At 39.5% G+C, this 22,901-nt stretch overlaps 1 protein-coding gene across 1 annotated transcript in view; it reads left to right on the top strand.

Moving 5' to 3' along the window:
- The window catches only part of C2H3orf52 (chromosome 2 C3orf52 homolog), a 29,278-nt gene extending 8,459 nt beyond the window's left edge, over nt 1-20,819 (top strand). Inside the window, exons 2-6 of the mRNA XM_075195724.1 lie at nt 6,195-6,309; nt 14,858-14,997; nt 15,800-15,873; nt 19,287-19,465; nt 20,379-20,819. Coding sequence (XP_075051825.1) covers nt 6,195-6,309; nt 14,858-14,997; nt 15,800-15,873; nt 19,287-19,465; nt 20,379-20,386 — 516 coding nt within the window. The 3' untranslated portion in view covers nt 20,387-20,819. The remainder of the gene's footprint in view (nt 1-6,194; nt 6,310-14,857; nt 14,998-15,799; nt 15,874-19,286; nt 19,466-20,378) is intronic.
- Nucleotides 20,820-22,901: the final 2,082 nt, after the last annotated feature.

The raw sequence follows: 22,901 nt of genomic DNA, 5'->3' as shown, positions 1-22,901 counted from the left end.
TTTTTTAGCTGTTTTCTTGCTTCATGTGAAACACAATAGTCACAAAGGGCCAAATTAAGAGTTTGAAAAATTTGTCACACTACATAAGCACAACTTATGCCAGTGTTTTGAGCTGTGCATATCTAACACTTGCGGCCCCTTGCACTTTTAGGGACATGTGCAAGTAGAGTAAGGGTGTGGAAACCTAAGTTAACCACATTCCCCTGAGCTGCACACATATTTTGTGTTAGCGTTATGTCTGAAATGTGTGTTTTGTAGGAAGATTTTTTGGGCCTACACAAAGTAGCTGTTCTACACTTGCCATGCAAATTCTATCTTGTTCAGGCGGATATTGAACAGTTGCATATGGGTAATCGGTGGGTCCAATGATGCACATATACTCACCATTCCAAGAACCCCCGCTCTCTGTTCTTCCACACACGCCTGCCTCTCATTACCAGGCCATCGCTGCCACACAGACTGCAACTGTGGTAGTTATGCCATTGAACAAGCTCTTCAGTTACATCCGTATTTAAAGCTGGGAAATGTCTAGGCATAATGAAATTCTAAATTAATGTATTTAATTTGAGTCTGTGCATACTTACATGAGTGCAAGTTGTAAATCTACGTGCAACTCTTAATCACTGCCAAAGGGCTCATCAGAAACCCTTGGATTTGTCACTTTAATATTTTAAATAGATTGCATTCCTCTGTACACATTTACACTAGAGATGCTCAGGCTCGGTTCACCGAGAACCGAACACACTCGAACTCAGCAGATCCGAGTATCGAGCCAAGTCGGCTCGGTACTTTCGCACACCCTCGGAATTGAAAACGAGGTAAAACATCATAGTGACGTCGTCGGATCATGTGAGTTTTGGATTCTATAAGTACCGCCCTCCACAGCAATCCAGTGCCATTTAACAGAGGGACACAGAAGGAGTAGCACAGTTCTTAGCAGTCTCTAGTGCAGTTGGGCAGCGTCATAGGTAGAAAAGAAGGAGGAGGGTTCTTCAAAGTCTCCAGTGACATTCAGGAGAGCTCCATTGCTCCATTGCTAATTGTCATTGCTGAAATAGAAATAGGGCTGGCAGGCTTGTTCTTCTAAATCATTGACATTGTACTGTGTTATAAAAGTAACACACAAAGAGGAGAGCTCCATTGCTCCATTGCTAATTGTCATTGCTAAAATACAATTAATAGGGCTGGCAGTCTTGGTGTAAATCTGCAGTCACCTTGTACTGTGTTATATAGGTAACACACAAAGAGGAGAGCTCCATTTCTCCACTGCTAATTGTCATTGCTGAAATAGAAATACTAGGGCTGGCAGGCTTGGGGGTAAATGTATGAACATGAGGGTTCTTCAACACCCGCGTGTTCAGCGTGTTCGGCGATTATATTTCAAGCGGCGCTGCATTGTAAAGGGAAACTTTACAATGCAGCGCCGCTTGAAATTTAATCACCGAACACGCGGGTGTTGAAGAACCCGCATGTTCATACATTTACCCCTTGGTCTTCTGAATTTGCAGTCAAATTGTGCGGTGTTATATAGGTTACACACAAAGAGGAGAGCTCCATTGCTCCATTGCAAATTGTCATTGCTGAAATAGAAATACTAGGGCTGGCAGGCTTGGTCTTCTGAATTTGCAGTCAAATTGTACGGTGTTATATAGGTTACACTCAAAGAGGAGAGCTCCATTGCTCCATTGCTAATTGTCATTGCTGAAATTTAAATAATAGGGCTGGCAGGCTTGGTCCTCTGAATTTGCAGTCCAATTGTACTGTGTTATATAGGTAACACACAAAGAGTGAAAGCTCCATTAATCCATTGCTAATTGTCATTGCTGAAATTGAAATAATAGGGCTGTCAGGCTTGGTCTTCTGAATTTGCAGTCCAATTGTATGGTGTTATATAGGTAACACACAAAGAGGAGAGCTCCATTGCCCCATTGCTAATTGTGATTGTTGAAATAGAAATACTAGGGCATGCAGGCTTGGTCTTCTGAATTTGCAGTCAAATTGTACGGTGTTATATAGGTTACACACAAAGAGGAGAGCTCCATTGCTAATTGTCATTGCTGAAATAGAAATAATAGGTTTGGCAGGCTTGGTCTTCTAAATCTGCAGTCACATTGTACTGTGTTATATAGGTAAAACAAAAAGAGGAGAGCTACATTGCTCCATTGCTAATTGTCATTACTGAAATTGAAATACTAGGGCTGGCAGGCTTGGTCCTACGAATATGCAGTCCAATTGTACTGTGTTATATAGGTAACACACAAAGAGGGATAGCGCCATTGCTCCATTGCTAATTGTCATTGCTGAAATTTAAATACTAGGGCTGTCAGGCTTGGTCTTCTGAATTTGTAGTCCAATTGAATGGTGTTATATAGGTTACACACAAAGAGGAGAGCTCCATTGCTCCATTACAAATTGTCATTGCTGAAATACAAATAATAGGTCTGGCAGGCTTGGTCTTCTAAATCTGCAGTCACATTGTACTGTGTTATATAGGTAAAACACAAAAAGGAGAGCTCCATTGCTCCATTACTAATTGTCATTGCTGAAATAGAAATAATAGGTCTGGCAGGCTTGGTCTTCTAAATCTGCAGTCACATTGTACTGTGTTATTAAAATGGATTCACAGCAGTACACAGAAGACCAGAAGCACCAAGCAGCTGCTGGCACCAGTCATGATGATAGTGATCCCTCTACATCATCTGCTAAAGCCTATGTTAAAGTGCATAGTGTCAGAGAAACAAAAATGTAAAAAAACACCTTTTTCCTTGAAGACCAAGAAAAAAGACCTGTTATCCAGGCAAAGTTATCTGCATAAAAAAATAAAATTGCCAACATGACATTCTACACATGCAGTGGCAAGGAAAGAATGAGGCCTTCACCTTTCTCTATGAGTGCTAGTTCTGCAACAGTCACTGAGGCATCTTCTTGTAAGGTCAGTCATGACCAAGCAAGACCTTGTCATTCGGACTCCAAATGTGGTGTCCAAATACTTTTACGTGTAAAAGCCAAGCTGGAAGAAAATAGTAAGACATTAGAGGAAAATGTATGTTCTGATTCAGAAATGACATAAATCCCTGAGGAGAGTCTATTCACGAGTGCTATGTGTAATCCGAACCTGTCTGATAGTGTACCCATAAAGAAGGCCCTTTTCAGCATTTCTGCAGATATGTGCATGAACAGCCCAAGTGTAGCTGGTGATGCGCAAATTGAAGATGCAACTTTGGAATTGCAACAGTATGAGGGGGATATTTGTGTAGCTGATGAGGGCGCTAATGAGGATGTTGATGATGAGGATGATGTTGTTTGTGTAAGTCCTGCACCAGTAAAAGCAGTTCTTGCATGTGATAAGAAGGCCATTGTCATGCCTGGGCATAAGACCAAAAAATCCATCTCTGATGTGTGGAGTTATTTTTATCTAAATCCTGACAACAGTTGTCTAGCCATTTGTAGCGTTTGTAAAACCACAGTAATGTAAGCATGGATATCTAAATAGACGTGTATATGTATTACCTTCCACTTTGTTGCTGTTTCATCAGTATTGCGCAAAGTGTTTGTAATCTGCACTTTGAGTCATTGCTCTGCTGCTTAGCATCCAGCCAGGTTACTGCAGTCTTTTTTTGAAAGTGTATGAAAATAATATTGTGAGATGTGAGATAGTCATAATTGACTGTAAATGACTTGAAATTAGTGTTATTGAGGTTAATAATAATGGAGATGGAAATAAAAGCAAAAATATGTGATTTTAGCAAAAAAAAACCTGGAATTTTAGAAAAAAAATCGGGATCCAAAACCAAAACACACAAGGACGGTTTTGCCAAAACCAAAACCAAAACACAAAGTTAATCCAGATCCCAAACCAAAACCAGAACACGGGGTCAGTCAACATCTCTAATTTACACATGAAGTGCCTTGTTTGTCCCACACACAGCTTCCTAAGCTTCAAAGTCCTAGTTTACACCAGTACAAGTGTAGGTCCGGCCTATTAATGCCCTGCAACCACTCTTGATTATAAGGAATGATGCTAGGATTGCCCCTCAACTTTTCCTTATTTTAAATATAAGATTTGCAAAGCCATTATTTTGTTATTAAAAAATGTTGGGCTGCATTAGGGAGGAAATCTGTGACTACTTACTACCTACACCCTGCTCTGTCCATTGTCTAGCCAAAGTTTACGTAAATTCAAAAGTTAGAAACTTGATGTGAAAAGCAGATTCAATGATGTCACACTCACACAAAAAAGGGCTTTTGTAACACAGCTGGCCATTTTCAATAATACACACCATTAATTGTCTTTGATATGTTATGTAACACCCCCTTTGCTCTGCTATGGTGTGTGTACCAACCTTGTGTGTCCTGTCTGCGAATGGACGACTTACCATGTATTCAGTGTTGCGCAGTGCCTGCAGCTTGGTCTAAGGACTGTAGGCCCTTTGTGGGGTAGTGTCCTACAGTTAGCAACACCAGAGAGACACCATTGGACCACCGGCACACACAAAATAAATATTACCACACCAGTGTTAGGAACTCCCAAGCCAGTACAGTGAAACTCGGGGACTACTCTGAAGGCCCGGTGTTCGTTGGAGCCCCTAGTGGTGGGGACAGACTGGGCTGCGGGCCGACCGAGGGTCGAGTAACGTATACTGGCTTAAAGGAGTACCCAGGAGTGGATTGATCGGTGGGCAATAGTAAAGAAGAATCCTAGGTCAAAGGGTCACAAGCACAGATGCAAAAATCCAGAGACAAGCGAAGGGTCAGACACACAGGAAGAGAAGCAAAATCCGAAATCCAGGCAAAAGGTCGAGGTCAGAAGAGAAGGGTCACAGGTCCAAGAACAAGCAGGGGTCAAAACACGGGTAGTCAAATCCAAGCTAGCAGGAACCAAACGGATAGCACAAACAGGCAGCAGGACTGAGGACAGAACGCTATAACCGGCAGTGAGGATGCAGACCTCACTGCCTTAAATGTACAGATGAGTCAATCAGAGTCTAGCTCTGAAAATACTTCCAGGAGCTGATTAATGAATTAATCACAGTCTAATAGCCAGCAGGCTATTAGATCTCCCTGTGCACGCGCCCAGCTGTCCCCTGTTGCCGGGACGCAGCGCTACACTGCTGGGCGTCCGGCCGTTGCCTCAGCAACGGTCGGGAGTTAGAAGGAAGTGACGTCCCGGTCGTCATGGTGACGGCCGGGACGCTGGGGCACGCAGGAAGCTGTGAGTACCGCCGCGGCTCGTGACAACCAGGCAGGTCTTTAAAAGCCACATTGGTGCATTTATTAGTTAGCTCCCTCTCTTCTTAGGCATAAGCATACAGTCACTTTAATAAAAAGCTGGTCCCTCAACACACAGTTATAGGCTTTCCACAGATAGCAGATAATGCCAAATAGTTTGGTGGAATTTTTTGTCAGTTTTAAAGTCTCTATCCCCTAACTATCTGTCCCTATCTTCACCCTTGTTATTATATCGCAGTTATATCGCAGTCCCGCAAAAGGGTATTATACAATATTCTTCAGGTCTCCCCACCTGTCCCTTAACTGACTAGTAACACAATACTCAGTACAAGCAAATCAATAATAAGGTAACATGGGTTACTTATCCCCACTGGTCTCCAGTATCTCAATCCAGGATGTCTTCTCTCTGTTCAGGTGTCCGATAAGCTCTCACTGGGAAGACTCTTCCACTCTCCCCTTGCGTCTCTCCCCTCTAGGATCTCACTTTCACTCAAACCTATGTTCAGCTCTCTCTCATCAGAACTCCCTCAGGATGTCTGTCTCCCTGAGTCTTTCTCAGAATTCCAGCTGTAAGTTTTAACTACTCCTTCACAAGCTCCTCCTCCCCACTGCATGTTGGGAGATGTAGTTCTCTGTCTGCAGGGGAGACATTAAAAGTGCATGTGCGGCCCACCCATTTGGGTGCCCCAGTTAAAAAGACAAATTATATTTTCTAGAACCTTTTAATGATCCTAAAAAATCCAGTGACATTATAAAACTTACAAAAAAACTAAATAAACTACACCATAATAATGCCTGTTGAGTCTGTCTCTTCATTCCCCTATACTTAGAATGCAATCATTACTGGGTTTGGACTGCCCACAATGAGGAGGGAGATGATAGTGGTGAATAAAAGAATCACATATTCAGAATTATACCTTCGTAAATCACGATACCATTAATCTGTGTTTTATCTTTTCTTGCAGGAAACTGTTAGATCAAAATGCAATAAGAACATTATCAAGAAACCGAAGATCTGGATAGCCCTTATATTTTTATTGCTCATTATAGTAACAATTATCAGTCTTGTACTATATTCAAGTAAGTAAAATTTAACTTCATACAGAAATTCTCTGCTATCCTAGCAACAAACATTCTGTAATATACCATGAGACCCTTCTGCTTGGCTACCAGGAAGATTCAGTGGGAGCATTAAAATGATATCAAACCAACATCAGTTTAATCCAGAAAACAGCAGTAATCGTTCAATTATTTTATGGAACACTGATAATCTAGTACTCCAGATTTTTTTTACAGGCACACTCCATAAGCCTCCAAAAAGCCCTAGGGGTATATTTACTAAACTGCGGGTTTGAAAAAGTGGGGATGTTGCCTATAGCAACCAATCAGATTTTAGCTTTCATTTATTTAGTACTTTCTACAAAATGACAGCTGGAATCTGATTGGTTGCCATAGGCAACATCCCCACTTTTTCAAACCCGCAGTTTAGTAAATCTAGCCCCTAGCCTCCTCTAGCTCAATGTATCTATACCTAATCATCTGCTATATACTTCACTGATAAGGACATGCCTGTGGGGAAATAGGCCTCCTGATTGGTTAATCTCATTTGCCAATGGTGAAACAGAGGGATGTATTCAGGCACAGAGCATTCAAGATTGCTGATAAGAAAATACATTGAGATTCTTACCAAATACTTATGTACAGCAGGCACTGAAAGGTGAATTAAGTAGTAATAAAAACACAGTCCTATTCACATGATACCAAAAAATGGTAGCTGAAGCTATTGTGATAACCTATTGGAAAATGTCTGTAACAGGTGTCAGCGGAATGTGATAAGAAGGTGAATCCACAAGTTAGTAACTTAACCAGGTGTATGGTTTATTATAACAGGATACACTGAATTAACAGTTGTACAGGATACATGATAAAACAGATGTATGCAGCAGCACTATTGTGGAACACAGGCACAGGTATATATGTAGTCTCATTGAGTTATTTACTGCTCATCCATGCGGCTCTCTTATTCAGCATATACACAGCGTGGAAGACGACTCTGCACCTCCGTGCAGTTGTTAGGAGTGCCAATCGAGACAAAGCCGCACAGACTACAATCCCCTTCCTTAAACCCCAGTTACTCACCCGATCCCGAGGGAACACTATGGATCACACCGCGCTGTCTGCGACCAATCGAAAGGAAAGCCAACCTTAATGTCCTCTCTCTCCAGTACGTCCACCTTCATTGACGCTTAGGGAAGAAATCTAACGGGAAGCCATGACAAGGGGCAGAGACACTCACTCATGCCTGCTGACACCTCGTTTTACTCTAGGCCTAGACATGGCACTGCGAATACTCAGGACTTGGAATGGTCCCACCCAAGTACTGTGCTCACCAATAAGTGAGGGGCTGATCACCTACACTAACCGTGAGACTATAGTGTATCACCTACAAAATGCTACTAGATAACAACAGGCGTCCTGAACCTACAACAACTAATCAACAGACAGCGCAACCTGCTAGAAGCGGTATGTGGTGTACTGCCTAAGCCCTCGCCCTCTTCCTAAAGGAGCACCAGCCGGTACTTCCCTTGGACATACCCTAAACCCAAAACCCAAGCCTTACCAAGGAGACTGTCTCCTCACTAGGGGACACTTACAAAGTTGCAGATGCCAGACCAGGGCCCATGTAAACAGCACGCCACTGAGAAAGGTGCCCCCGCCGCCCGGAATCGTCAGTGGCCACTGCCAGAACTCAAGCTGGACACACCCAACCCAGCGGTACCACCGCCTGAACTGGAACTGTCAGGCGACCCTGACGGAACTCAGAGTCAAGCACCCAAGTGAAACCGAAGGTAAAACCCCCGGAATTTAAGAGGGGTGTACTGCACTGCCAACAGGGTACCCGATCACTGTCTCAGAAAACCCTTATCTAAGGTGTATCTAACCCTGAGAGTATGTTATGCTATTTAACACCCTGATCCCACACTTGAACAGAAAACACAAGGGAGAGGACAGGAAAAAAGAGCCTACCTTTAATGGGGACATCTTGCACCTGCAAAAAGACTCACAAAACACAACCACACAACAGTACACAATACTCTATCACGACCCTTACTTTAATAACACAGTATTAATGCCGGAGATGGACTGAAAATCAAAGCTCCTACGCCTGACTTGATACCCTCAAGAATCAACAGAAAGTACCTACCAAAGCTCTAGACTCTATAAGGACTGGTGTCCTGCCAAGGAAATGGGCCTCGCACCCAGACTAACTAATAGGCCTAGTGCACAGAACTATAACAGAGACTTTATGCCCAACCTGGTGCCACAGGCCTAATGCCTGAATGCTGCAGGGGCCTGGTACCCGAAACTATCACTCTGGTGCCACAGTAAGAGAGAAAGACTTTATTAAAAGAATATGTTAAGAAATGCGGGTGAGGGCCCGGGAGAGGTGTTACCCAATAGGGCCCTACCTTCCACTGATGTATTCAGGGTTTTCTCCAGGAGTCTCCCCACCTGCCCCATCCTCAAGGCTCTGCCGCTGTCTTCTGTACTTGACCCCGGCGTGTCTTCAGGAGGCAGAGTCGCTCTCAGCCCTGACCAGGGCTCTCTGCCTCCACTTTCCGTCCGCCGGCTTCTGTCTTCTTTGCTGGCTTTCTTCCTCTTTCTCTCTTCTTCGGTTCTGCAACGTCCGTTCTCCTTAACCACTGACGACGGCACTGCGTTGTTGTTTGACACTGCAGTGAGCCCTGATTGGCTTCCCGCTGTGCCAAAATTCAAATGACCGAGCGGAGAGCCCTAATAGGCTCCCTGACCTGGTTGCTCCTGATGGCGCCGCCGGATACACCAGCTGAGCACCAAGGGGCGCCCTGGATGCTTTGCAACCAGGTAAGTCCCTCACACAGTTAGAGTTATGTACTGTCACCTATGCAGTAAATACAGGGACCGGATATACCCAATGAGAGCTTAGAACTAGAAGAGAGTCCACACATGAGCAGTAGTGCAGAATGAAAAGGACCCGGTGGTACTTCACTCCTGCCATACAGACGGACCAGATGGCTCTGCGCCACCAGTCCCCAGTAAAGGAGAGACTGCTTGTAGTGCTGTTCTCTCCCAACACCCTCACTCGCTTAGAGATGTTTCCTATCACAAGAAGATACCACGTGCATTAAGAGTAATAAACATTCATGTAGTTCTCCTGTAACCGAAAACATGGGCTTAACACATCAAATACTGTCAGCAAAACAAACAAAACATCAAATTACATAAAATTTCAGACCACATTTTCCAAATCATGTGATCACTACTTGTGAAGCAAGTCATATTGTGAGAATATCAGCTGCACTCAAGGTTAATTGGCTCCCAACAAAATTGACCCTAGTGTGTGTGTGTGTGTGTGTGTGTGTGTGTGTGTGTGTGTTAGGGAATTTAGACTGTGGGGCAGGGACTGATGTGATGACAAATATTCTGTGTACAGCGCTGTGCAATTGGTGGCGATATATATATATATATATATATATATATATATATATATATATATATATATATATAAATACATGGTGATGATGATGATGATGGCTCACTTACAACGTACCTCACGCTTTTCTCAACAAGTTCTTGTATGAAGTGTGATGTCTAATTACAATATGCTTATACCTGCCATGAGGTTTCATACTTAGTGACAAGTCAATAGCACCTTTATTATCACAATTGATGTTGATAGTCTCAACTCCATTTAAAAGGTATAGATCACACAAAGTCTCCTTGATCCATAAGGCTTCTTTATCTGTTTCTGTCAAAGTCGTATACTCAGCTTTGGTGCTGGAAAGAGGAACTGTAGGCTGCTTTCCACTTGCCCAGCTTACTACTGCGCCCGCCAATCCAAACAGGTAGCCAGTATATGAGCGATGATCATCCTCATCTCTTCTCCAATCCGCATTGCAGAAAATCTCCAGTTCTGAAGACTTGGTTAAAGAGAACTTTAAATTTATCGAACTTGTAATATGTAGGTATCTGAGAATTCTCTTAACAGCAATCCAGTGCTGTTTTCTGGTGATTTATTGCAAATTAACTCACTTCACTCACCGTGACTCATCGTGATGTCAGGACGTGTTCCAACACTTGCATACATCAAACTTCCAAATACATTGTGATAGGGGATTTTCTTCATCTCCTCCATTTCAGTTTCACCTGTTGGTGACATATCTCTGATCAATTTTGTACTCTTACCAATAGGGGAATTTACTGGTTTAGCATCTGCCATCCAGTAATTTTAGAAGCACAGACTCAATATAACCTTGTTGGTCTAATTTGACAGTCTCAGCATTCAAATTTTGCACAATTCTTATCCCCAACAGGTAATGTGCAGGGCCCAAGTCTTTCAATCTGAAAGTCATCTGCAATAATAACGAACAGCGTTACTTCTATCATTTTGTGGTATAGACAGTGGTCAGTCTCTGAACGTACAAAGTCCTTGTCAATCAACATAGTGTCAAGTTTAATGTACCAACCCCGGCCACTTTGTTTGAAGCCGTACAGAGGTTTCTTTAATAAACATACTTTTCCCTCTGGAAATATGTTCTCATTATAATGCTAAGGGGGCTTCATATAGATTTCCTCAGCTAATTCTCCATTTAGGAAAGCATAGTCAAAATCTAACTGGTAGAGCAACAAATCATGCACTGTAGATATAAAAATGACTAAACAAAGTGTACAGTACCCTGCTACAGGCGAGAAGATTTCCCTGTAATCAATTTTGGACCTTTAAGTAAATCCCTTTGCAACAAGACAAGCCTTGTACTGAGTAATCAATCCATCTGTATATAGCTTTCTATAGAAAACCCATTTGTTTCTAATTGTTTTATGATGACTTGCCCTATTGACAACAGTCCAGGTTTCCTTTTCGTCCAATGATGTCATTTCTACAGCCGATTCCCATTATACCCACTCATCACTAGATTTTGCCTTTTGCATATTTTGTGGTTCTGAGAACGTAATGTTGGTATATTCCCCACAGTATGTCCTTGAAAGTTTTCCCTTATTGCTTCTTGCAGAAGTTCTTGTCTCCTGCTGCTTGTTAAGGTCTCTGACACATTTGAGGATGTAGGTATGTCTAGTATTACTATTTTTTCTCAAACTTTACTTTCTTTTTTTGCACTAGGTGTTGCTGTTTCTTGAAATATGAAGTCTCTGGATTTAACGTGTTTCTTATTTACAGTAACCCAAGTCTTTACTCTCAAGACAATATCCAAGTAGAATACAGTCTTGTGATCTTAAAGTGGAATTTTCACCTTCTCTCTTTAGCAATGTGTACATTTGCTATGTATCAACACACCCTAAGATTGCTGACATCAGGCTTTTTTCCATACCATGCTTCAATTGTTGTTTTGCCTTTTACTGCAACAGTGCATGCATAGTTTTTCAAATAAATTGATGCTTGCACTACTTCAGCCCAAAATGTATTTTCTATGCCAATGTCACTCGGCATTGTATGTGCTCTCTCAACTATTGTACAATTTGCACGCTCACTTGCACCATTTTGTTCCAGCGTGTGCGACATAATCACCTGATGTTGAATGCCATGATTTTTAAGAAAGTCAACAGTAAGAAAGTTCAAGTATTCTCCTATTTTATCAGATCTCAAAACTTTTAGCTTATGACCCATTTGAGTCTTCACCAGAGTTTTGTATTCTTTGACCTTGCACCTAATTTTGCTTTTTACTTTAAGGAAATATACTTGAGTCATCCTCGTGTAATCATCAATCAGTGTCATATAGTAGTGGTAACCACTAATTCACTCAGTTTCCATAGGACCACATACATCTGTGTGCACCAATGCTAATGGTGCCTCAGCTCTTGTCTCTGACTTCAGGAAGGGTTGTCTAGTTTATTTACCTTTGATGCAACTCTTACAAATTGGTTCATCAGACTTATACACCACCATTCCTGTTACCATCACTTTCAGAGTGTCCATGCTATCGTATCCAAGATGTCCTAAATGCTTGTGCCACAGTTTCATAGCCATTGCATAAGTGTCCTCAGTGACTAAGATATATACTTGCTGGCAACAGGTAGCTGTCAAACAAATTGGTTCCCAAATCTGGTAAGAAAAAAACTTCTTCAATATTTGTAATTACAGTTTTATCTCTTATCGTCAGGTGGATTGTAATTGTCCCAACTTCTGTTGCTGTTAGGATTTTGCTTCCGATTCCTCTGACTGTGATAGTATCACACTCCCTTAGTGTAGTAAACCAGTACTTGCAACAACTGAAGTGTCTGGTGGCTTCAGAATCCATGTACCAACAGTCCTTTTTGTGACTATCCACCACATTTACATTACGACTCTTCAGCAAAAGGGAGAAAGCTTGTAGCACTGTTCTCTCCCAACAGAAGTCTTATTGACTATAAAAGTACTAATATCAATATTACACACATTTTAATTGTTTTTGCATATTGTAAACTGAATTTCCTCCTAAAGTAGCTGAATGTACTAACCTAACAACGGGAAGATGTCCATGAACTTATTATTTTAATGTTTGTTTAATTTTTGTGCTAATGATATTAAGATCATTAACTTGTCAGCTTCTCTAGAGTACTGAACACAAGTGAACTATGACAACTTAATAGCTACATATATTTTCAGAGCACTGCATACCAAGAGAAACACAATAGCGAAAAAATCTATATGTATTTTGAGTCTATTACTTACTAAACACTTTCTATTTTTAAGTTCACACATGCAAATACTCTCATGCAGGAAATCCGTTTCATACCTCCCAGTAGTCCAGATTTTGGCAGGACCGTGGTGAACTCCAAAAAGGGATTTGTCTTCCTTATTTGGTAGCATTGTTTGGGTGGATCGGGGCAGGAAAAATGGTGTGAGTAAATAAGGAATGTTAGGTGGTATGCAGCTGCTTCCTCTATCCCTTACTTCCACCTCTGCTTATCGTTTGGCCCGCTAAGGTACATTCAGTGAAATAATGGCAATAGTTTAAAATATTGATTTGTGTTTATAGCAAAGAAAAACAGAACATCGCAGAGTAATATATATTATTTGAGAAAGACACTTTAAAACGTCAATCGCTATACACAGTATTGTTAGATTCTAAACGCATGTCATTTCAGACACTAGGGATCAATAAATATAAATGACATAACTATTAAGCTTTGTGTTAATGTATTAAGTACAATATTCAACTGTAATACAGCTAAGAAATGTCAAATGCATTCTTATAAATGTGCACCCAACATTCGTCTAAATACAATGGTGGAAGTGGGCTGGTATATTGTGGTATGCCATACCGCCACTTCTATTGCTGCTTTAATTATAAATCTATCAAATTCCATACACTTACATTTTCCATACTGCCACTTCTATATTTCCACTTCGACCAAGTGTAAATACTGTACATAAAAAATATGTTTGTATTATTGTGTAATCTATAAATTCTGATTCAGGGCAAAAGTACCACTAAAATAATTTTGCCAGTTTTGATAGCTATGCAACATGTTTTGATAACTTACAGATTGCTTTACTACTTCTTATTTTAGTGTGTTATGTTTAACGCTACATACTCTAAAAACTGTATTCACAACAAACCAAATAGTAATCATGATTATAATGTTAAAGGCATGTTACAGTGTGTCACTAAGTCGTACTAGCCAACTTTTAATTATTAAAGTCCGGGAGATCCCGGTCAGGGGGCGTGGCGGGAGGGGGCGGGACGCGACCAATCATGTCATTTTGGCCCCGTCCCCAACAACGGAAACTTAATTTTGTCACAAAATGACAGGATTATAGGCAAATCCCCTCTAGGGAGTTGGCAGAATGCAGGAGAATTGCCTGCTCTCCCGGGAGTCCCAGAGACCTTCCCGGATTTTGGAAGTCTTCCGGACATTCCGGGAGAGTTGGCAAGTATGCAGTAAGTTCTTTACAATGTGTAAAGGTGTGTCTCTAAATCTACGTGTGGTTTATTTTGCTTGCTAAATTTTGTGAGAGACAGGTTGCAGTGATTTACAACACTTCATTATTTTTCATTTCAAACGTGTAATGCACAACTGAAGCAGTTACGCTGAAACACAACAATGAGAAGCATATAATTTAAAGGAAAAGTCCACTGTTTTCTCCTGCTTCTTGAGTAGTTGTAACCTCCTAAATCCTTGCAAAGTGGAGGACCAGAGACTGAAGATTATTGCATTGCCTCCTGCCAACAAACTCACCCCTTGCCACATTATTTAAAGTATGTCTCCATATAAGATGGACAGACATTTCCTATAAACCATTTTATTAGCACTTTTAAGACTTTATTCATCTGTATAGTTTATTTTAAGCTTTAAAAGATAGATAAAGTAGTCATAAAATATACTAGGAAACCTTATTCATCTGCATATTTGCATTAATTAATAATATTGTATGTTGCAATACTGCTTACTATAATAATGTCAAATTAATTATCATGCATAAAGTATATTACAAGTGTTACTAGATGGCTAAATTATCAAAGCAACTGTGTTATCAAAGGGTTTTAAATAAATCTTCTTTCAGATATAAATATACCTGTGTTTTACCCTAGCAAGCAGAAGACCTACCTAGACATTTGTGTACATTTAAATTCTGTCTGTTTCGTTACAGATGTTTATATTGATGAAGATGAAAAGCAGTCTGCGGATTTACAATCAAATAACACATGCAGATTCACCGGATTTCTTAATGTAACAGACTCCTGTCTCTGGGATTCGTGGATATCAAATGAAACTTCATTTCAGAGAAGGGTATGCCACATTATATACCAATGCAGTTCTACAAAAAAATATTTAATTGACATACCTCCCAACTGTCCTGATTCACTGGCTGGCAAGGGGGTGGGGCTTAATAGGAAAATGGGTAGAGTTGTGTCCATTTTGGGGCAGAGTTTGGGTGGACAAGGCGTGGTTTATTTGGCCTGCTCTTAGGATTCTGAATACTGTGAATGAGGTATAAAGTGATAAGTAAATCTAGACCATGGGAGCCTGAAGTATGGTAGGGGCCTCTATGAAAGGCCTAGTAAAACCTGAATTAATGTACAATTAGTACTGCCAGTGGAGTCCCAGAAGAGAAGTATTTGAAATAGTGTACACTCCACATGCTGTTGTCTATGTCTATATGGGAGAAGTACTCAATTTGCATCAGACCTGTTGTGCATTAATTTATGGAGCAATGGACATAGTTGAAATTACTGTAAATGTACTGATGCAACACTTCCGAGGCAGTAGAAGATTCAAGTCCATTTTTGTAACCCAAAAGCTGTTTAGTCAGATATGAAATGTCAGCAGTAGTTAGTGTAATAGCTATAGGCTATACAACTAATGCAAAGTATATACAACTGAAAACTATAATGTGATTGTTTCCACTTAAGGGCAGGATATTTTAATGAATTTTAAGGTAATCTTTTACAAACTCTGGTGATATCAGATGTGAGCAAGGTCCTCGTCCAATAAGGGGACATCTGCCAGAGCAGTAATTCCTTCTAATAGTCCTGCCCTAAAAATTCCTTTCCTGATAATGTTTAACTAAGTATAATATTTTGCTTTACAGATTACCAATGTCTATCGAATGTCACCATCGCTGCAATACTATTTTATTGCTGCCGCAGTAGAGTTTAATTCAGGGTAAGTCAACATTTCAGTATTGTTATATATGTGTGCATTGCTGTTAGAAGAAATATTGTACATTTTGCTTCACCGGCAGATATGGAGGCTGAAGTTCTGTGTTAGAGGCCAATATAACAGACATTCAAGCTCTTTCCTCTTTTCAGCCGTCAATAATTATTTTCCATAGGTACTTTATAAATGTCATATACTATTATGGGTGGTTAAGCATACAGACAGAGCTCAAAATCACTTTATGGACAAGAACCAGACATCATGAGTCCCATAGCAGAATTTGTGGAAAGCATGGCAGTGCCCTCCATCCGCCTGAGGCCCCCGCCCTACGTTTCTAGCTAAATTCACTGTGCATTGGCTGGCCCCACACATGCTCAGAAGAGAAGAGCTGTGGTCTTGAGAGGGCATTGCTGGGCCCCCTCATCTCCAGGTCCCATTGCAGCTGCACACCATTCTATGGTGTTAGTTCTGTGCAGCACTTTCCAGATTAACTTTTTGAATAATTCACATGAGTCCTGCTCCAGTGGAGCTTATAGCTAAATTCTCTAACATACACATATTTTCAAACATTCATTATATGCCTACCAGTATGTTTTTAGACTATGAGAGGGAATCGGAGGATCTGGATAAAACCCTCAAAAATAAGTTAGATAGGTTGCAATAACGTTGCTTTTCACCCTTTGATAAATATGCCTCTTAGTGCTTGCAAACTCTTCAATGAGGAATCCCTGAATGGCAGTGTCTAAAATCCCCATTTGCACATGTGTTAGTGGGGTTTTCAGCTTGAAGAACAGGAACCATAATGTGCCAAAACTTTATAATCATTTTTGGAGAACCACTGAATAGTAATCAGAAGATTGTGCTTACCTGCCATTCTCAGGGTCAGGTATATGTTGTTGGACATGATAGTGCACAGGGGAAAACTGGGTTCTGGGGACAAGTGGTAGAAGAAGGCGGGAAATAGTTGTGATAAGATGGGCGAAGGGAGACAACCACACAAGTGGGGAGAAGAAAGGACAGACACCCAGAATGCAGAGACAAAGACACAGATATATAGAGTCAGACATGCGGGGAAAGGAAGATGCAGACTGAGGGACAAACGAGGAAGCAGAGGAGGAGAGTAGTGGTCATGTGCAGTGAACCACTTGAGGTAGAGATTGGGGTTAAAGTCTGCACCACTTATGTAAACCACATGGCCATGCACCGCATCTATGGCAATAGGCAGCATGCAGCCAATTGTGCAGAGGAATGGAGGTGGTCCTGGTGGTCAGTGCAGCTGACCATGCATTTATAAGAATATACATCACACTAGAGCAAAAACAACGGTGTTGGATTGTACAGCTCATACAGAGTTTTAAACACAGAAATAAATAATCTCAAAAACAGTTTTATTCCAAAGCTCATAAAATAATTTAAAATAAATAAAACCGTATCAGTGAATTCATCAACTTGATTGCAAAATATGAATAACTAACTTGTAAATGAGCTCATCAACTAAGTTAATTAATTTTCATCACCATATAGTGACCACTCTTATTCTTAAAACAATCAATACATAAATGAAATAAAATAAAAAGGTCATTGCCCTAATTTATTTTGGTTTTAACTGTACAATGTCATAGTTCAAATAAAGTAGTATGTGCATTATTATATCGTTCTCTTTTTTTATGTTTACTTGTCTGATCAAACATAATTATAGCAGTGTAGCATGTTCCCAGATTCATCCATCAGATTCCATGTTGCACTACACTTTGTGTTCCCCCAGCATGCACTTGGCTGGTGAAACACACTGAAACATAGGAAAAGCTTACTTTCTGCTGCTTTGTTCATTATTTAGGTCCCGGACAATCAGGGCTTTTTTTTAGAATAAGAGGGATAATTTTAAGTGTCTTTATATCAGGCAGAAATGTAGGTGGTCACGCAGACGTTTCCAGCGAGCTCTGAATCGGTACCTGGTCCAGTGGCCACCTGAAAGAGGAGGGCACGTGCCTCCCCACCCTTAATCTGTCTTTGGGTTGGAAATAGAACCTATGGCCCCAGTGCTGTGAGGCATTAATGGCAACCATAGTGTCAATGTGCAGCCCGCTTTTTATAAAGCCACTCTCACTTACCGCTAGGTAATCTATTACTTTCATTACGTGCCACCTCCTTTGTAATGCCATCCTCACTATATTGACAGTTTTTACCTCTGATTTTAGCTGGCAGCATAAAGAAGAACTGTATGTACCTTGCCTCATTCTAGGAATGATGTATTTGATTGAATATATGATAGGTATTCGACTGAATGAATTGTTAGGCTGCATTTCCCTGTAATGTAGAACAGCTCAAGAATGACCAGCCCAAGTACTGCATTATAGTTACATGGCAAAAAGGTGTTGTGGTCATTGTAAACAACAAAAAAATCATTTTTATTCATTATTGGTATTTTTTTAATTAATAAAAGAATTATAGGTTTGCTATTAAATATTAAGAAATCATAATTTTTATGTAACAAAACTCTGAAATGTCCATTGTAAATATATTTAAATTGATATTTTTTCTATTAATTTTTATACTAGCGTTGCGTGGAATTAGGGTTAGTGTAAGAATAGTAGTTGGATTATTGAGAATGACATGTATGACTACCACATAAAAATTGTGCAAATGATTTCATTATATGTGTGTATGCACATGTGTGCTAATGGAGCTTTGCAATTACATAAAGAACAAAAAAGTTAATGCTAGACGTAGTAAGACTAGTACATTTTTACTTCTCTTTTATATAATTATCCCCACAATGTCTGCACATAATAAATTAAATAATTTAAACAAACATATTGAACATGGTGCTGACTGTGCAATAAAAGACTTTTTATCTGTCTTTCTGTACAAATGTGTTTTTTTCCACTGAAACAAATTTTTTCTTACCATTATTAAAAAACAAAAAACATCTGGTAGCAGCGACCCCAGTCTCCAGAGTACAATCCAAAGTTTCACTTCTACATTTTAGGGAGACTTTCCTATTTTATTGCTGAATATCATCCGATGTACAACATTATATACATGCAATAAAATGGGAAATTCTTCCTAAAATCTGGAAGTGGAGCCTTGGATTGTTTTTTTTGTTGAACATATTGGGCTCTTAGGTTGCTGATACCTAAATGCTCCTTTCCTTATTTCATTGGAATTATTGAGTGCCAGTGTAGATTTTTGTATTAACTGGTGTTATATTAATTAAACTAAAACAAAGCTATGGTTTATTGTTGAAAAGCCTTGTTTAGGCCATTAATAAAATATATTCCATACTATTTTTATTGCACTGTTTATCCAAAACACTTCACACATTTTTAACTGTGTTTAAATTAAAATGATTTTATAAATCACTGGTAAAATGCGTGTTGCTGATTTTTTTATTTCTTTGTATGTGTTTTTTTTCGAAGGGGTGAGAACAAATCAGCAATTATACAACTGAACTTTTCACATCCATCAAACGCCAGGAAGTATCCTATAAGTACAGAGCTGGTGACAGGGGTCTTGAGGCAAGATATGTATGATCTAGAAATGTCTGCATGTCAAGACTCCACTATTTTGTTGGATCCATTTCAAGTCAATCTATTAAGTGAGTATATGCTATAAAGATATGGTATGTGTCTAATTTTAGTTGAACATCTTTGTAAGACAAAACATAGTATATTCTTAAAATAATCAATCCCATATAGAAGGGATTTTATTTAAATATCAAATTACATTTTAATTTAAACATTTTAGGAATTATTCTAACAGTCATTTTTTGCTCTCCTTCTACAATTCATTATCTCCTTAACAAAATTTCTCTAGAGGGTACAACACATGACTGGCAGTCACACAGGCTCAGAGCTCTCAGCATGTCATGAAAAAGCAGAAAGGGGAGAAGAGGAAGGGGAGAATTTTACAGTACAAAGATCAGACGGAGCTCAGAAGGGGTCACTGCACCATGTGATTGCCATGTGACTGTGGTTGCCATGGTAGTTACACATATTACACTGTGCATAATTATAACTCACTAATAATAGACTGAAGAAACAAACCAAGGAAACATTATAAATAGTACGATTCCTCTTATTGCCTGCCACAGTGATTTGTGTTCAAAAAAATAGAGAAAGAACATACCGTATTTTTTCATGGGATTGCAACTGTAGATTAAATTACATAGAGTGTGTGTTAGAATAAAAAATAAATTAGATAAGTTACATTTAAAATGTAAAAATAAAAAAAATAGGCAAGTTGTTTATTGATCTGTTTCAGTGAACCTTCTGCTAAGGTATACAGCATAGAAAACACCAAACTCAAGTTGGGCTTTAATTAGTTAATTAATGTGTATTAGCTATTTTAATGAGGAACTATTTTCTGCATGACTTTAAACTCGAAAGGTTCATTATCGGGCATGTCCATAAAAGATGATTCTCATTTCATTTAGGGCTGGATTTTGCAATATGTAAAATGCACACAATAAATAAAATACAAATTACGATGTCTGTATCTATGTGTTACAGGTGACTGACAGCATTGGTTCAGCTTCACCAATGATCGACTCTCTTATACATTTCATCAAATGCACCAATGAGGTTGGGGTTATAAGTAGAACTTTCATTGTTTTGCTTTGTATTCGGAATCCCAGTGTTGTCTAATACAATAAAATTGTATTTCGTCAAACCAGCCATAACACTGATCCACATGGAGAATAACTACGAACTACGTGAATGAATAATTATTTGATCAAACGAACAAAAATAACTTCATTTCTGCTATGTTGGCTGAAAATATACATTCAAAGTCAGTCTTAAATAAGTCGAATAGGGTGAAACGGTTGCTATCGAGGTATAATGTGATGCAGTTGGGGTGTAATTTGTTTGTTCACTGTGATTTATTTATTGACTCATGTCTGGAGAGCAAATAATTTAGCTGCCAAATAAAGCTGTTTGTATTTTAATTTAGCCAAGGACTCGGTAGTGATCCTTTCTTCATCTGTAGGGTTCCATTGACTATATGGTTTCAACAAACTCATTCATCCAAGCTATTTACAAGGGGTTCAAGCTGTGCAATTGTGTATAGTTCACAGTTTAAATCAAGTTGATAGGGCAAAGCAAGGGATAAGGAAAACAAGGTATATGAGATTTTGTGAAATGTTGGATGGTTTCTCATGAAAGTGTGTTCTAAAATGATTCTGATTGCGCTGTTTTGGATATTTAGAGGAATGGGTAATTTTTAAAGATGAGCGGGCTCGGATTTTGCTAATCCGACGGGATCCGAGCACTGTTCGGGTACTTCCGGCCGCCAAAGGAATCCAAAATGAGGCTATGACATCCAAGTCTCGCGTCGGATCTCGCGAGACTCGGATGTCATAAATGCCCCACTCGCGGCCGCCATCTTCATTCTCCCTGCGATCACTGAAGAGGGAGGTTGTTGAGATCCTGTGCTCTGTCCTGCTGATTAGTTTAGTCAAGTGGTGCTTTGTCCAGTGCTCTGTCCTGCTGAGTCCAGTAGTACTTTGTCCAGTGCTCTGTCCTGCTGATTCCAGTGGTGCTTTTGTCCTGTGTTTTTTTCTGCTAAGTCCATAGTAATTTTATAATTATAAAAAAATCTTAAACAAATTTTAAAAAAATAATAAAAAAATAATTAAAAAAAAATATATATAAAAATAATTTAAAAAGTTTAAAAAATATTCTAGAGCAATATATTCTTGCAGTCCCAAAAAAAAGGTACTGCAATCTATATTACTGCGTTCACTGTTTCTGCAGTCCCAAAAAATAGGCACTGCAATCTATATTACTACGTTCACTGTTTCTGCAGTCCCAAAAAATAGGAACTGCAATCTATATTACTACGTTCACTGTTTCTGCAGTCCCAAAAAATAGGTACTGCAAACTATATTACAACGTTCACTGTTTCTGCAGTCCCAAAAAATAGGAACTGCAATCTATATTACTACGTTCACTGTTTCTGCAGTCCCAAAAAATAGGTACTGCAATCTATATTACAACGTTCACTGTTTCTGCAGTCCCAAAAAATAGGTACTGCAATCTATATTACAACGTTCACTGTTTCTGCAGCCCCAAAAAATAGGAACTGCAATCTATATTACAACGTTCACTGTTTCTGCAGTCCCAAAAAATAGGTACTGCAATCTATATTACAACGTTCACTGTTTCTGCAGTCCCAAAAAATAGGAACTGCAATCTATATTACTACATTCACTGTTTCTGCAGTCCCAAAAAATAGGAACTGCAATCTATTTTACTACGTTCACTGTTTCTGCAGTCCCAAAAAATAGGTACTGCAATCTATATTACAACGTTCACTGTTTCTGCAGTCCCAAAAAATAGGTACTGCAATCTATATTACTACGTTCACAGTTTCTGCAGTCCCAAAAAATAGGAACTGCAATCTATATTACTACGTTCACTGTTTCTGCAGTCCCAAAAAATAGGAACTGCAATCTATATTACTACGTTCACTGTTTCTGCAGTCCCAAAAAATAGGTACTGCAATCTATATTACTACGTTCACTGTTTCTGCAGTCCCAAAAAATAGGAACTGCAATCTATGGGCCTGATTCATTAAGGATCTTAAATGAAGAGGCATCTTATTTCAGTCTCCTGGACAAAACCATGTTACAATGCAAGGGGTGCAAACTAGATTTCTGTTTTGCACATAAGTTAAATACTGACTGTTTTTTCATGTAGCACACAAATATTTGATAGCTTATTTGTACACTGAAATTTAAAGTTGATATTTGTGTGCTACATGAAAAAACAGTCAGTATTTAACTTATGTGCAAAACAGAAATCTAGTTCGCACCCCTTGCATTGTAACATGGTTTTGTCCAGGAGACTGAAATAAGATACCTCTTCATTTAAGATCCTTAATGAATCAGGCCCTATATTACTATGTTCACTGTTTCTGCAGTCCCAAAAAATAGGTGCTGCAATCTATATTACAACGTTCACTGTTTCTGCAGTCCCAAAAAATAGGAACTGCAATCTATATTACAACGTTCACTGTTTCTGCAGTCCCAA

The sequence above is a fragment of the Mixophyes fleayi genome, chromosome 2 (assembly GCF_038048845.1).
Source record: "Mixophyes fleayi isolate aMixFle1 chromosome 2, aMixFle1.hap1, whole genome shotgun sequence".
NCBI classification, from domain to species: domain Eukaryota; kingdom Metazoa; phylum Chordata; class Amphibia; order Anura; family Limnodynastidae; genus Mixophyes; species Mixophyes fleayi.
The sequence above is the reverse complement of the archived record's forward strand: the minus strand, read 5'-3'. Positions and strand labels throughout refer to the sequence as shown.